General features: G+C 33.8%; 1 protein-coding gene across 8 annotated transcripts in view; it reads left to right on the top strand.

Moving 5' to 3' along the window:
- LOC105060617 (isoamylase 3, chloroplastic) overlaps positions 1 to 7,517 on the top strand; it is a 91,141-nt gene extending 83,624 nt beyond the window's left edge. For 3 of the 8 annotated variants that reach the window (XM_073248170.1, XM_073248175.1, XM_073248176.1), the window contains 6 exons: positions 3,140 to 3,244; positions 3,328 to 3,426; positions 5,145 to 5,206; positions 5,420 to 5,531; positions 6,756 to 6,844; positions 7,222 to 7,517. In XM_073248170.1, coding sequence (XP_073104271.1) covers positions 3,140 to 3,244; positions 3,328 to 3,426; positions 5,145 to 5,206; positions 5,420 to 5,531; positions 6,756 to 6,844; positions 7,222 to 7,345 — 591 coding nt within the window. In that variant the 3' untranslated portion in view covers positions 7,346 to 7,517. Of the gene's footprint in view, positions 1 to 3,139; positions 3,245 to 3,327; positions 3,427 to 5,144; positions 5,207 to 5,419; positions 5,532 to 5,961; positions 6,139 to 6,755; positions 6,865 to 7,221 lie in introns of those variants that run through there. The other 5 variants (XR_012136529.1, XM_073248173.1, XM_073248172.1 and 2 more) reach the window with 5 other exon arrangements.
- Positions 7,518 to 17,073: the final 9,556 nt, after the last annotated feature.

Here is a 17,073-nt window from a genome sequence, read left to right as displayed (position 1 = left end):
GAGAGAGAGAGGAAAAGAGAGGAAGAGAAAGAGGGAAAAAAAGAGGAAAGGAGGTCCGTCGGAGGGCCTCCGGCGGGCCGTCGTGGCCGTCGGGTGGCGTAAACGCCTCCAGCGGCTCCGCAGCGTGAAACAGGGGCGATCCGTCCCGTTTCTCATTTTTTTAATTTTTTTTTTAAATGAAGCCGGCATAAGGTTTGCCAGCTTCGCTTAAGTGATGCTGGCAAACCTAGTGCCAGCTTCATTTTTAAAAAAATTAAAAAAATATGAAAAACAGGGGTGGATCGCCCCTATTTCACACCGCAGAGTCGCAGGGGGCGTAAACACCGCCCGCGGGCCACGGCGGCACTTCGGAGGCCCTCTGACAGCCCTTCCGACAGACCCCCCTCCCTCTTTTTCTTTCTTCCTCCCTCTCTCTCTATTTCTCTCTCTTTCTCTCTTTTCTTCTCTGGTTTGGCTCCGTTTTTCTTCGTCGGTTCGCCTCGATTTGGAACGGAATGGTGGCGTGCGGAACTGTACCGTTAGCCTATCGATATGGTCGTCGGTACCGGTTCCGCAAATCTTGGTTCTGCTACTATCTAGTTTAAATGGTACAGGTTGGTATGGTGTAGTAAATTCCCTTGTTTCAAGCAGTACAAGATGGTTCTGCTTGGTTCGAATTAGTTTGACTCATATACTAGACTGACACTCAATATTGTAATAGTACCTTACCAGCATGGTACGTACAGGTCAGTATAACAAACCTTTTTGGTGCCAAAGAAGGGGCTAGTTAGGTTTGCCATCTCGATATCATATTCCGTACCAGTATCATCCTATTATAATGTTGGTACGTGGTTCGATAGGTATGAGACTATACCAATATGGTACGTTAGACCCTATACTGGGCGGTATGGCAAACTTTGGTGGTATGTCAACATACCAAGATAGACTATTGAATAAGTATTTAGGATCATATTCAACCTTTCTTGCATTTTCGAACTCGATGAATTCTAATTATCCAGTTGTATCTTTTTTATAAATATTTTTTTCAAAAGACTGCTCAAATAACAACTAAATGTGCCCCATTTTATGCTCCTATATATCACTTTTAGGAGTGTTGAATTAAAACACCTAACTAAACTCTTGGTCTCATAAACCTGATGACAAGAAATAGGGCTTTTCACAACTAGGGAGGAAAATATCCTAGGTATGAGAATATAATATATTGGATTTATGGTCATATTTGTTGCATATCAGATCCTGAGGTGCATTTGTTGTGGCCACCACATGTCAAAACTTACTTGAAGCATCCTATTTGTTATAATTAAGGGCTCATTTGTTATTGCTTTCATTTTCTGATTTTGTTTCTGAAAACCCAAGTGAGAAAATGAACTGAGTTGGACCCCTGTATGATGAAACTCTTTTGCTCTCTCAATTTGCTTTCAAAAGCCTTCAAGGGCTTTGGAAGAAAAAAATTATTGCTTCCAAACACAAGTGGAAGTAGAAGCATGGAATAGCAGGAGTTTGGTGCGAGCATTTTCTTCTACATCAATCTCCACCTGGAATTTCATTAACTTTTGGAGAAACATAGAGGGGTGAAATTGATATGGATATTATCCATCTGGATTCATTTTTATATCTGAATCAATTCGGATATGGACAGAAATTTGAGGATCTGACTAATATCCATATCCGTATCTATATCCATAAAAAAAAAATGGATATAGATATGGATAGACAACTATCTAATCTGTATCTGAATATCCAAATCTACGTGTAACCCTATAAATTTTATTTAGCACTTATTATTTTTTTAAAAAAATATACAATTATGTAAATATGTTATTAACTTGATTTATCATCTATTTGATAATATCTTTGATTCTGTAGTCATAAAGTTTAATTATCTAAGTTATATCTGTAATTATATCCATACTTTCAGCATCCAAATTGTATCTGTTTAAAACAAATGTGGATATGAATTTTTATATCCAAATAATATCCATATCCGTATTTGTATTCGCCAGACAAAACAAATATGGATATGGATATGCTAGTATCTGATCCGTATCCGATCTGGTTTCAGTCCTAGAAACGAAACCAAAAAACAACAATGATGTTGAATAGGCCCTAAATTAGAAGTTCTGAGCATTTATCTGTTGTCAGTATTAAAAGTTCACTATTTATCTGTTGAACAGACCCTAAATTTGCAAGGGTCTGACGGAGGTTATACTAAACGATGGAACTTCTGAAGGACAAATATGCAAGGGCCATTGCCCATGTCAGTGCCTCCTTTAGTAAAGGGTCTCAGACATTCCAGGAATTCTTGCTGAAATATTCAAGTACTGATGCGGCAATATGTCAAGGCTAAAGTCATTAAGTGTTTGCTGCTCAGATTCAGATTTTCCATCGTGCAAATCATTGTAAATTTTGTCAAGTACTGGTCAAAAATTTTCTTCCCTCATCTCCATGAGACCCACTATATTAAAACTAAAAAAGCTCATCATTAATAGCATATTCAAGCAGAAAGTTAATTACTTCTCACCAGAACCATACAAGTGATGAACGTGATATTTTGGATCTCCAATCATCCAAGCAACGGAAGTACAATATGCATGGTCAAGAATCAAATAGATGATGAGAAACCATGTGAATGGATAACAATTCAGCCAATAGATGTGCTTAATTTTGTGGCAAGTATTACATTTTATGCATCATCTTCCATCTTTTCAGCACATGTTAGGACATCACATCTTAAGCTTAGGGTGTATATTTTTTTTATTCGAAATAAGAAAATATATAATGCATGGTTTTTGTTGAATTTGTACTTGCTACTGTAGAAGTTTGAAGCTAGCACAGGTATTCTTGCATAAACTAGATGGATGGTTAGTACTTGTTGTGCCTTCAAGATGTATCCTGTTCACTTTTTCATATGGATTATGTTGTTTACATTAGGATATGAGTCTATGATTTTATTCTGTAATCTCTTCCTGAAAAGAACCTTGTGTTTGACATTATAGACATTGTTTCATCCTCAAATTCTACCTCGTACATTCTTTGTACTAGCTTACATTAGAGCTTGCGTGTAGGACTAGGGTAAATATAATGTTGAATTATGTGCAGACAATCGATTCACTGACCATGTTATATTTTTAAAAAATAGGGAACGCCAATGATGCTCATGGGAGACGAATATGGTCATACACGTCATGGAAACAATAATAGCTATGGACATGACACTGCCATGAACCATTTTCAGTGGGGGCAGGTTTTTTTTTTCTATTTTTTAATCTTCTTTTCTTTTGACAGTAGTGAAGAAGCTAACTTTTTTCGTTTTTGGTGATTAAACAGTTGGTAGCAAGAAAAGATGATCATTTTAGATTTTTCTCAGAGATGATAAAATTTCGCCGCAAGCATTCTATATTGCGACATAATAGATTTCTTACCAAAGTATGATTCATATCCTTTTATATCAACCTCATGAATGAATAATGGAGGCATTTGAAGCAAGTTTCTGTTGTTTTAACTTCATATGTTATAGTACTTTTGCTGGTGGTCATCGTCACTAATATATCAGTATCTTCTTAAAATGAATGGGACCATAATTATTATTGGGGGATGGGGAATGTGATATCATGGTTTTATTTTTTTCGAGAGTATTCTGTCTGCTTACCACATATATGTTTCAACAGAAATCTACTAAATGCATTGTTTTCTGTTCTCTCTGCTATTTTTTTAACCAAGGTCCATTTCTAAACATGAGGTGCATATTTATTAAAAAAAAAACTTATTCATAGGTCACAAATATTTCATTCTTTAAAACATAAAGCTACCATTGCTGGCAATCATTTAATTAGGTGCATGGGTTAATACACCCTTTATGATCCACATCGTTGATTGTCAGAGGATCTCTATTATCTAGGTTTCCTGAAAGTGTGCCACAAAAAATGTCTTTTTTCCAACAATCAATTATGAGGATCTCTACTATCATGGATCTCTATTGGCAAGGTCTTTGACATCTGCATATCATGATTATTGACCACTGCATGAATTTCAGAATGATACTTTAAGAATGATTCTGCAGATTTTGCCCTTAAAGCAGTCTTTGTGTGTCTGCAAGCAAGATAATGAGTGAGAGAGAGAGAGAGAGAGAGAGAGAGGAAAGGAGAAAGGAGAAAAATTGAAATCTGGCTTCAATAATTATACTTGGAATCCACTATGTAATTATGACTTTATGTCAGGAATCAACTGGTGTCCTGTCTCTATGCATGTATTACTTTTGAATACCTGAAAAAGAGCGTGAATGACAAGTTCAATGTGACTAGGAAATTACCTGAAATATAAAATATTAGACTAGAACCCTCTCATATAAAAATAAAAATAAAAAAATACGGAAAAAACTTCCGACGCTGCTCAGCTGGGATTCATTCTACTAATATAACCTTATTCTGGGACTGGAGCCTATATATCAGAATTGAAATACTCTATCAGCTAGCTGCATCCTCATTTACCACGTGTAAATTCAAATTTTTAGTATCAACACCTGATGACCAACTGCAGAAATTAAGTGCTAGAAATTTCTTATCGACCTTGTAAAAGAGCTCTAAAGACCTAAACCCTGCATTTACTAATTCAAGTCATTGTAACATAAAACTGAAGTTTTAAAACATTGGACTCATTTTGGAAGGCCAATACATTATGCTGTTTATGTATGTGCCTGTATGTGTTCATGCATGCGGTGCATGTGTGGGTGTGCATGCGTGCATGTGCATGAATATGTGCATTCCCACATGAAAGAGAACCATGTGTTACATGTTTGCTATATCATCAATAATTGAAAACATGGCTTGATAATAGTGATGAGAGGAATATGCTCCATGAATTTTGATATCGGTTCTTGTGTGCCTCATTTTCTTGTACAAACTGAAGCAGTGATGAACCAAAAGTTACATACCTGCCTCATGTTTTATGCTGATAGTAGCAGTTTAGCACATTTTGTCTGTAATCTTGCAACTTATGTTTATTCCTTGTCATTCTATAGAGCTTTTTGATTTACTGTGATGTCTATCTTAAATTACTTTAAATTTGTAGTTACATTGTCATTTTCAGCTCATGTAGCTGAATACTTGTTTGACTTGAAATTGTTTGAAATTGACTAACGTGTGCAGAATGATGTTACCTGGCATGAGCACTACTGGGATAACCCTGAGAGCAAATTTCTAGCATTCACGTAAGTAGAGGCGATTTTGTTGCTTACTAATAACTTGTTTAGTTGATTTATTTTTCAGTTCTCTCTCTACCCCTTGCCAGAATTTCTGCTGCATCCAGTGTCCTGGTGACGAACTTGGGATGTTAATGAAACCTTTTCACCGTGTTGCTAGACCTAAAGCAGAAATTATATAACAACAATACTGAACACTCTTGTAATGCCATTTTATTATAGGCTTCATGATGAGAAGCTTGGCGGAGACATCTATTTGGCTGTTAACGCGCATGACTACTTTGTCAAAGTTGCAATACCGTCACCGCCACAAAAGCAGCAGTGGCATCGAGTGGTATGATTTTTCTTCTATAAGTACCCATCGAGTTCGGGGCCATTTACTGCTGAATAATACAAATTTTATTGGTATAGCTCCGAATTGTGAACAGCTGTTATTTGCATGATATGTCTATGCTTCTTTAATCATTATTTTAATCTGCATCAATCTTTTTTTTTTTGGGGGGGGGGGGGGGGGAGAGAAGAATGTACCAATCATTATTTCCCAGATTAAATGCTAGTATAACCAAAGTATAAGGGAAAAATGTTTGAAATAGGATTACTAAAATTGTTCTATTTAGATATTTTTAAGGAATTAAAAACACCCTCCAGTATAAACATGTTACAGCAGATTTGCGTTTTTGTACTGGTTTCAACTTTGCACCCCTTGATGTGGTGCCATGTATGTAAGGGTGGTCTCATTTCTAACAATCTGTCTTCCCAACAAGTGCCTTGCAAGTTGTGGCAGGCCTTTCTTGCCCCAAAAGTTGCCTCTGGCCTGCAACTTAGTGCCAATTAGAGGGTTAGCATTAGCCTAATAGCCAACGAGAGGATTGGCATCAGGTTGGTGTCATAATGTCAGCTGCAGAATTTCGCCGGGGATGCTTGGCATGGATATCACTAAGGTGCGCCTATATACTTTCAATTTTTTTTTTTTTTTGTTTTCAGGAAAAAAGAATTTTTGATTTCATTTTTAAAAATTTTTTTTATAAGGATATTTAGTATAGTGAAATAGTTTTAAGAACTTAGAGCATAGGTGGCAAAGGTAATGGCGGTAGCATGCAGGTAGTGGAGGTGTCAGTGTTGGTGATGGGGTGGTGGCAATATAGCAGAGGTGACGGGGGGGTCGCTGGTGCGGCGAGGGTGGTAGCAATTCTTTGGTGTGATTGAATCAAATCAAGTATGAAAAATTGAAATGAAATCCAAGATAATATAATCGGTTAGAGCTTTAGATTATGATTATGTATTCATATTGAATCAATAAAAATAATAATCCTATACAGAAATGATATAATATATATATATATATATATATATATATATATATATATATATATATATATAACTTTCATAAGAATATGCTAAAAATTCCTAGATATTCTACCCATGAGAAGTTTATTTTCAGTTTTGAGATTTTTTTTATATTATATTTCTATTTTAATTATATATATTTGATGTATTTATTTATTTTATATATTTATTTATTTATTTATTTTTATTATCTTGTTATATTTGGTAGCAGTGGTGTGATGAAGACGGCGACAATGATGGGGATGGGACTAGTGGTGGCAGCGGTGAAGGAGATGTTTGCAGTGGTGGTGGCGATGTGGTGTAGGTGGTGTCAATAAAAGGCATGAGTTTTTTATTTTTAAAAAAATATTTAAAATAATATATTTTTTTAAATAATGAAATTGATATGAAGTGAGAAATAAAATATTAGTATCAAATATATTTTTATATTAATTTTTATGATTTTATTTTTAGAAGCAGAAAGAAAGGAATAGGAAGGATGCTAAGCAAGCTCTGATTTTTTTGTTATCGAAGAAGATAGGATTATGGTTCTTCTAAAGTCTGAAAGGACACCTGTAGCCACATTTACGTCTCTGCCCTTGCAGACATGCACATGCACATACATAAAAGAGAATATGGAATAAAACTTTATTTTAATTTATTGTTACCTGATACGAGCCATTATTACTGCTTTTCAGGTTGACACAAATCGGCAATCCCCCAATGATTTCGTTACTGAAGGTGTACCTTTCAGTGGGTCCAGTTACAATATCGCTCCGTATTCTTCAATTGTCCTTGAGGCAAAGCCATGAAACCACATGATGGGTTTTTGTTGCTTCAAAGGATCCACAATTAATAAGTGCTGTACATAATGCCAATGCTGGCAAATGAAGTTTGGCGAATAAGAAAGTAGATCATGGAAGATGTAATGAAATTGTTATACCGTAAAGCTGTCCAAATATTAATATTGACCGGCAACTGGCATTACATTGAATCTCGATATTTATATTTCTGGATCATCTTTGCTTTGGTTTCCTTGAAATGGACCAAGCTGTTCAGGTAAGTTGGGACTTTCACGTACCAAAACACTGGTTTATTTCCATTCACAGGTGCAAAGTCTACAAGAATTAGGAAGAGGCAAGTAGGTCGACCTTGGCAACTAGTCTTGATGACATATGGGACACTTACGGTCAGGAATCAGAGTGTCCTATTAAAACCTGTAGGATCCTAGATTGGAGGTTGTTGGAAACAAAATATAAAAGGTTCTATTGGAATGCTTACCTCAGAGAACGCCGCGCTGTTCTATCATGAGAGACTAAATACAGATCATGTGGTAATAGAATCAAAATTCCTTCCATCTTGGGTACCCAGTTTTTCACTTAAATTCAATAACACAGGGTTACCATCAGCCAGGCTGGTTTAAGCTGAATGTTGATGATATTGATGGATTCTAGTAGTGTTTGTGGGTCAGGGTGGGGTTTTCACAATAATTAGTGAACTGCTAGCAGCTGTCTCTATTTATCTATCCACTTGGTCTTTTCTTTTGGAAGAGTTCACACTGCCTTGTGTCATGGACTTGCCCAAAATTTTAAGCTGTTGGAAAGACAAGCCAACGCAAATAAATCCGTGTGGTATCCTATAATTAGTTAATGTGGGACTATGGCAATATTTCTCGCCTAATCTTGCGCCTACTTTGCCGTACTGAGTTTAGCTTTGATATCATTACGAACTTATGATTCAAAAGCTTAAGCTATTAGTTAGAGGATGGGTCCAGGCAAATAAACTTATGTGGCCCTGTTGTTATTAGTCTCGGTGTGGGACTATAACAATTGACATCCATAAGTTCTATCAAAATGAGTTGTAGGAGGACAAGTTCGAGTTGATGATTCTACAAGAGTGGGTGATCTTTCCGCCACGAATGTGTTATTAAAGTATGCGTGCTAGACCTACCTGACAATCAAGTTTTCCCAAGCCTTAAGGAAAGAAAATCGTGTTGCCTATCACCTCACTTAGTTCAATTGCTCAGCGTCATCCTTCTTCTAGACTTCCAACTGGCTGGTAGATTTTGAGTGCTGAAGTGCTTGTTGATGCTGAAGAATAGGATCCAAAAGGATGCAATGGGATGAGACTCTGGTTTAGAGAAAAAATTTGCACTGTGGATCTATACTCGGGATATACAAACAGGTTGTGCTAAAGCTGAGAAATGCAACACTTTTAATACAGCCAGTCATCAGACTTATACATTACAAATGTAAAATTGGGTTCATTAGCCAGTCCACTGGCATGCTTAGGTCTAGTTAGGAGACAATATAAAATTCCAGTATAACTTTTTGTTATCCTTAATTAGTATGGTTAATTCCAAGATAAGATGGAACAAAGCTTAACTTGTGTTTGGATAAAAATGTTTTAATACCATCTAATAATTTCACAATATCATAGTACGGTTGATAAGAAGGTGGTTATGTCTGGGTTAAAATGTATTCCTGCCCTTTTCTGATTAATTTCTTTTTGTTAATGAGGGTGTTTTTGGTCATTTGACTTAATACGGTCGGATATAATGGCCAGGCTGTTTGGTTCTTTGGGAGTTAGGACTCAAGGAGCTGCTGATCCCTGTCATCCAATGTTTGACCTAATTACCAGGGATCTGCGGTCTAATCTCTAATTTTGATTCATCCAACAGTTATCCTCAGGGATAGCCAAGTTGAATTATAGATTGAAAAAATTAAAAAGGCATTTCTTCGAGTATGGATCATTTATACTTAGATCCCAAAAATTTAAAACGTTTCAATTAGTTACTAAAATTTTAAATTCATAGTAATACGGCCCAACTATCTATCTTCGTCATAAAATATTATCATTTGAGAATGATAACTCATATTTTTATAAAATTTTAGCATCATCCTTCTCATTAATTTAATAAAAAGCTCTTGTTTTGGCTGGATTTGAAAGAATAAGAAGGAAAAATAGCACTTTGAGATCAATAGCAAAGGATGGAGAATTTGAGATATATGCATATGGATGGATGATAAAAGATGAGACGTTTTAAAATCCATGCAGACAAACAAATGACAAAAGATGGAGTACTTTGAGATTTATGCAAAGTACTTTAAAATCTTTACATATGTATGACTGATGATATATGTAGTACTTTGATATTTATATAGGTAGATCGATGATAGAGGATGTAGTACATTGAGATATATATAGATGGATGGATGATAGAAGACAGGTCATTTTGAGATTTGTGCAAGTGGATGGATAATAATGAAGGAAGCACTTCAAAATCCATATGCATGGATGAATGATAGGGGATGAAGTTCTTTGAGATTTATAGGTAGATTAATGATAACGAATGAAGTGCTTTGAAATATGTACTGATGGATGGATGATAGAGGATGGAGAGTTTTAAAATTTATACAAGAGGATAGAGCACTATATGACTATACAAACAGATGAATGATAGAAGATATAGTATTTTTTAAGATCTATGTAAACATATGGATAATATAAGATAGATCGCTTTGAGATTTGTATGGATAAATAGATGATAGAGGATGGAGCTCTTTGAGATCTACGCAGGCGAATGAATTATATATGAAGTGCTTTGAGATTTGTGTAGACAAATGGATCATAAATTGAGCCTTTAAAATCTGTGCAGGCAAATAGATGATAAAGAATAGAACTCTTTCTACATGAAAAAAATAAAACTCTTTGAGATATGTGCATGCGGATGGACGATTGAGGCTAGAGCACTTTAAGATCTCTACTGGTAAATGATGATAAATGATGGAGTGCTTTAAGATCAATACAAGTGGATGAATGATAGAAAATGGAGTACTTTAAAATTTATATAGATGAATGAATGATAGAGGATGAAATGCTTTAAGATCTGTATAAGTTGATGGATTATGAAGAATGGAGTGCTTCGAGATCTATGCAGATAGGTGAATGATAAAGGATAACCACTCTAAATCAAGGATGTTTTTTTCTTTTTTTTTTTTTTACTCTATTAATGACATTAAGATCCAGTTAGATGGCTAGGCCATATTCCAACGAATTTAAAGTTTTGTTGGATAGTTGACTTTTTAAACTAGTAGGATCAAGTATGGATGGCTCAAACTTGAAAGAATATCTCGTGATTTTTTTTTTTTTTAATAGCTTTACCATGACCACAGTTGATATTATCAATACATGACAATTGCTGAAGGTACTAATGTTTGAGGAACTTGAAAAAGGGGAGATATTAATAAACTTCTTCTAAATGGTTTCAAATTTCCCTTAAAAATTCAGAAGGTTTTCAGGGAATGAATTAGTTCCCATCTGATTATCCTATATATTTGTTTCTTTTCTCTTTTCCATAAGAACTAGACCAAAAGAAGCCCAAATGAAATTGGGGTAAGGACAAGATCAAATGTAGATCATTGGCATCCAATACTTAGTGATTTTACCAACCCAATAAATTGGCACCATCAAACATTTCCATGTACAAAATCCTGTGTAGCATTGTGTTGATATGGAAATGTCTTTTCTGATAATTGTAGGTAGAAATTCTAAACTTGAGAGTCAGCACAAATAAATATTAAGCAACTTGAATATCTGCAAAAAGGAAAGTAAAGTGACTTTAGAATTCATTCTAGACAAGATGTTGTTTATCCTTTTTATATTAATATTTTGAAAAAAAAATTAATAAGAAATATCCAATTGAGTTTAAATTTAAAAGTAGCTATCTATTTAAGTTTCAAGTAAAAAATACTCTATATTTGAAACATAACTTAAAAGCAACTATCCAAATGGGGTGAAATGATCTAATTATCCTTACAGTTATCAGGGGCGGCTCAACATATATGGAGACCTAAAGCTAAATATTAGAATGAGGCCTCTTTTTTTAATTAAAATTTATGTAAATTTTTTACTAAAATCTTATTTTTCTAGCTTTTCGAGATGCAAAATTTTTAATTAAATTTTTATAATCAAGTTCTTCTAACATTTCTTTTTCGATTGATAATATAGCCAATCTATTTAATTTTTCTTGAGACATTGTTGATCTTAAGTAAGATTTTATTAATTTTAGTTTTGAAAAATTTTATTCTGCCGAAGCAGCACTTATTGGAATTGTTAACATTATTGTAAAAGAATATATGCATTTGGAAAAGAATCGAGTCTTCGTATATGATTAAGTATGTCCATTGGACTGTTATCTTCCACTTGTACAGGCTTTTTTTTTAATTTTTAGCTTTGAAAATAAATCTAAACCGTCAATATCAAAGTAGTTATTATATTTTAAGGAACATTCAAGATTAAGGCAATATTATTTTAAACTATCATTGTCTAATGATTTTAATTTTTTATCGCTAAATAGAAAATCAAAAATATTTTTATATATCTTAAATTATTCAAATCTACTTTGAAAGAAAAAAATTATTTAATCCAATATATATAAGAAATAATCAATTCTAAATGATTCTTCAAGAAAAAAAAGCTAATAACTGTGAAAGCCAGTGACCATGCGTGCAGGCAGAAAGAGATGGCGAGCTGAGAGCGGTGTTGGAATGATTCCCCTCTCCCCTCTCCCATCTTTTTCTATCTAATTATCTGTCTTATTCACGCAGACAGTGTACCAGCATACAACTCAGCCATTTACTCTCTCTCTGGCTTTTTATCGCTACGGAGGCACGCATAGAAATTTTTAATTTTCTATGCTGTATTCCAAATCCACAAACACAAAAATCTCGGTGTGGAAGGCAGATCATTTATACCCAAAGAAATTCCTTCGTGGGAGGTTTGGTCTACTTGGAAAGGAAGCAAACCCAACAGCCATAAATGCTTTATATTGGGAAGTGGAGAAATAGCTCCTTAGGAGGTCATACCCCATAAAGCATGGAATCCTAAGCTATGCTATAACGGTGGCATGCCTCTGCTATGAGGAGAGTTAACTCCGAAGACCGCATAGCTATTAGTGGGAAAAGAGGAAAAGAAGGCAACCCATGGTTTGAGATTGTTTGCGATTAAGATACTAAAATAGTGAAACCAAATAGATAATGGGACTTAAAGCAAATGGGAGCCTAAAGCAAGGACTTTAGTGGCCTTATCCTTTAGCCGGCCCTGATAGTTATAAAGTAATACTACACTATTATAACAATACTGCATTATTATAAAATAATATTGTACTATAATAAAAGTAACACAATACTATTATAAAATAATACTATACTATTATAAAGTTATGCTACACTATTATAAAGCAATACTGCATTGTTGTGTAGTAATACTATAATAAAAGAATACTATACTATAATATAATACTACTTAATTATAAAAGAATACTATACTAATATAATATAATAAAGCAATACTGTATTATTATAAAGGAATACTATACTAATATAATGTAATACTATCTTGTTGTAAAAGAATACTATATTAATATAATACAATAAAGTAACACTGTATTATTATAAAGGAATACTAGACTAATATAATGTAATACTACCTTATTGTAAAGGAATACTGCACCATGATGATATAATACTGTAGTATTTTAAAGGATATAAGAGTATAAAGATATAAAAATAATTTCGGTCAAAACTAGATAGTTGCTTTTAACTTATGTTTAGAATGTATAGCTAGTTTTATATAAAACTTATCTGGGGAGATGCTTTTGAGTTGAAAGTAAAACTAGGGATTTATCTCTAGTTCTCTATATTTCGAAAGACAACTTAGGTAATTTCCTAGGTAACAATCTTAAGTGTTCTATGATATGTTTGAAAATAAAGGGTCAGACAGATTTTTGAACTACATTAAATGTTGTAATTACAAATTTTACCTAAGTTGATTCTTATTTTCTTTTTTTCAATACCTCAATCTCTAGATCATATTGCCAAAAATCTACCTAGATTTCTATGGTGGCTATTCACCAGTATTTAGGTTTGAACCTCAAACCTCTCCTTTGGAAGAGAAGGATACCGACCAGCTGAACAAATAGTTGTTGGCAAGCCATTCCCTGTGGTCTTTTATAGCATGGTAGGAAATATATAATGCGCCCACCAAAATTATAAGTTTGCTCTACCAACAAGTGATAAGTTTACCTCCTATGTATTGCACTAGAAAGTTTTGCATGGTGAGAGTTTTTTGTTATTTGACATACAGCATCCATGCACTACAAAGTGAAGCTATTTTCACAAAGACATGAGCTAAATTTGTTATGTACCGGGGGTTGTTTACAATTTTACTTCCTCCCATAGGGATACTATAACCAGTCCTTGTATATGTGTGTGTCTGTGTGTTGTGTTAAATTTATTCAGAAATGGAAAATATTAATTTGCATTTTGTTTATTATATGCTATAATATGTTAATAGACACTGTCCGCTTGTTTGCTCATGAAAGATACGAGTCATTAATAGTATGTTTGGTTTGCATTGAAAGCTGCTTAGAAAACTCACTTTTCTTTAAAAGTATAGTTTTTCATTTAAAAAAACAAATTTGGAAAGCTTATTATTAGTTTTCTAGAAAAGGTTTTCTTTTTTCATGGTCAAGATTTGTTTTTCTATTCTTATTCCATTGGTTGTTTTGTAATCAAACATATCCTAAGCTCTGGCTGCTAGTTGGCTAGATGCACTGCCTCCTAGAAACAAGTGCTAGTTAAAGGCATGGAAGTAGTTGTCCACTTGTTTGCTCATGAAAAACATAATTCTTTTAAGTAGTGTTTGATATCCCTTTTGATATTCCTGAAATAAAAATATAAATTTTTTTGAAATAGCTATTCACCACGCCTATTCTAGATTTCTGTTTGGTGAAAAATCTACGAGACCCATCAGGAATAAAGTGTATTATTTCTTAACCTAGAATGAGCAATTATTTCTCATTAAGGATCTAGAATAAATTATTCCATAGTCCAATATGAAATAGCTTATTCAAGGTAGATACGAATAAGATGCAATTAATGCATAATTAATACAGATTGCCCAAAATTACTATTAATTCCTATCGGACCCACCACCACTTTATATTGTGTTTGGGGAAATAAATAGGAATAAATCTTTATTCCATCGAAAATAAGGGCAACCAAACACCACCTTAAGGATCCATTTGGTTGGGATTAATCTAATATAAAAAAAATAACTCACATATCATATCAGCATATTTGGTGTGAAAATTGAAAAAAAGAGGTGAAAAAAAAAGATAGGTCCCATATATATTTTCTGAAAGGATAAGGTAAAATAAATACGATGGAATTAATATTTAGTAAATTTTTGAGTGATGGTAATTTATATTTGATAAAAATATCTCTATTAAAATACATATATAATCATTGAATTTATTTTGATATTTTTTCAAATTCATCCAATAAAAAGTTTTTACCAAAAAAATAAAATACAGATTATATTATGCAAAAGGCTATATGATTATAGTCATTATATAAAAATTGGTTGGAGATGATAATGCTATTCTAATATTAAAAAAATATTTTATGCTGGTAGATATATTTATAAATTTGGTTATATTTTTTTATAGGAGTACCTTCAATCAAACGAAATAATATTTTTTCAATATCAGTTTCTAAAATAATTTTTCCATCAACCAAATATAATAAAAATTATTTTTTTTCCCAATTATTTTTTAAATAAATAATTTTCAAGAATCGTTAGATTATAATTATATGACAAACCCCAACTAAGAGTATGTTTGGTTTCATTGAGTGCTGGTTAGAAAACTTGCTTTTCTTTAAAAATCTAGTTTTTCATTTAAAAAATAAATTTGGAAAGCTTATTATTTTCTAGAAAAAAATTTCTTTTTCATGGCAAAGATTTATTACTCTTTTCTTATTCCATGGATTCCTTTGCGACCAAACATATCATAAGCTCAAATTGGTTGCTAGTTGGCTAGAAGCAATGACTAGGAACAGGCATTAGTTAAGGGCGTCGAAGTAAGTTTTTAAGGCAAACTCAAACAAGTCTAAATTGCCACCTTCTATGTCCTCTTTATCATCACTATCAGTGCCTTCTTGCATCACTTTTGGTGCTCTCATGCATCCCACGCAATTGGTGTGGCCATTTTCCGATCACCTCTCAACTCAGAATATTTAGAGTTGAATTGGCGAGTATCGACCTCAGAACAAACTCAAGAGAGTATTGTTAGATAGAACAGGTCCTTCTGAAATTAGTTTCAAATTAAAGTACCAGCAAAGCCTTAAAATTTATTAAAATTGAGCACAATATCAAATAGGACATTTATATGTTAGTCGGCACCCTCCCCTCAACCCAACCCATGCAGCAAGGAGAGATAGGGAGAGTACCATCCCAATTACAAAAGGTGTATTCCCACCATATCTCTCAAAAAGGGAAATAATCACAACCTTCACAAAAATCATAGAAAATAGAGTTAAGGCAGTCTGAAATCTTTTTCCCTATAAAGAATTTTCATCCCAAACACACATTTGCCTTTCACTTTTAAGAAAATAGGGGGACGCTATTCTTATTTCATGTGAGCTATTTTTGAGTAGCGATTATTGCTCTAGCATCTCTCTTAAAGCTTTGCCTCTCCTTATGTCTTTTATATCTCATTTAATGCACTACTTCTTTCTCCATCTATTTGTTGTTCTTTGGTAGTCAACCATTTTATGTTTGCCACCAAAATTTTTTACTGTTATACGAAATGTATGGCTAGTATTTACCCAAATCTATCACAAATTAAAATTATCTAAAAGCAAGATAATAAATGTTCGACAATCTTAATAAGTATCATAACAAAAAAGGAAAAAAAAATAAAAGTGCTATTTCCCGAGTGATTATCCATCAAATAAAATATGTTTTTGGGATTGTAATTATTTTATTTAGATGTATAAAAAGAAAGTCAACTTAGCAATCCTCATTTGTTTTATATGATTGTCATTACTAAAGAAAAATACATAGATAATAATTAGTCTTTTAGAAGAAAATGGGCAAGCTCTATCAAAAAAAAAAATCCTTGACATCATGAATGATGATAAAACAAGCCTCCAAGCCCACATGACTTCACCAACACAATCATTTACAACACACATTGACCATAAGGCTTCCAACACACTCATGACATTCATAACGTCTCCTGTTTTTCTGTAATTAATTAGTACTGCTCGATTAGTCGAATTGTCCCCCCCAGTCCCAAGTAGTGATCCCCATCATAAAGAGGTGATGGTGAGATGGTTCCCTCTTTCCTCCACTTGGGTGGAACCAGCTGTCAGGCTGAAGACCTGACTTGGCTCTTGTACCTCAGCTCCATGGAGTCAGTCAAGGAGGAAAAAGATTGATGATGAATGAATAAATAAATGTAATGGCCAATGATTAGACCCTAGAAAAGAAGCCATGTCACAAGAGACTGGGGAAGTCCATGTGGAGGGTGTCACCTACTACACCCTTCTGCCTCTTTAGAATGCCCTACAAAGAGTATTCTTTTGGCAAGGGAGTCTCCTGTCATTTATGTGGTGGTGGGGGAATCTTCCAACTTGGTACAGACCATTGGAGGGACCTACTGCAAATAAAAGCATTACCTCTGGTAGGTTTGGTCCTCTTCT

Source organism: Elaeis guineensis, chromosome 13 (assembly GCF_000442705.2).
Source record: "Elaeis guineensis isolate ETL-2024a chromosome 13, EG11, whole genome shotgun sequence".
NCBI lineage: Eukaryota > Viridiplantae > Streptophyta > Magnoliopsida > Arecales > Arecaceae > Elaeis > Elaeis guineensis.
This window is presented reverse-complemented; position numbering and strand designations above follow the sequence as displayed.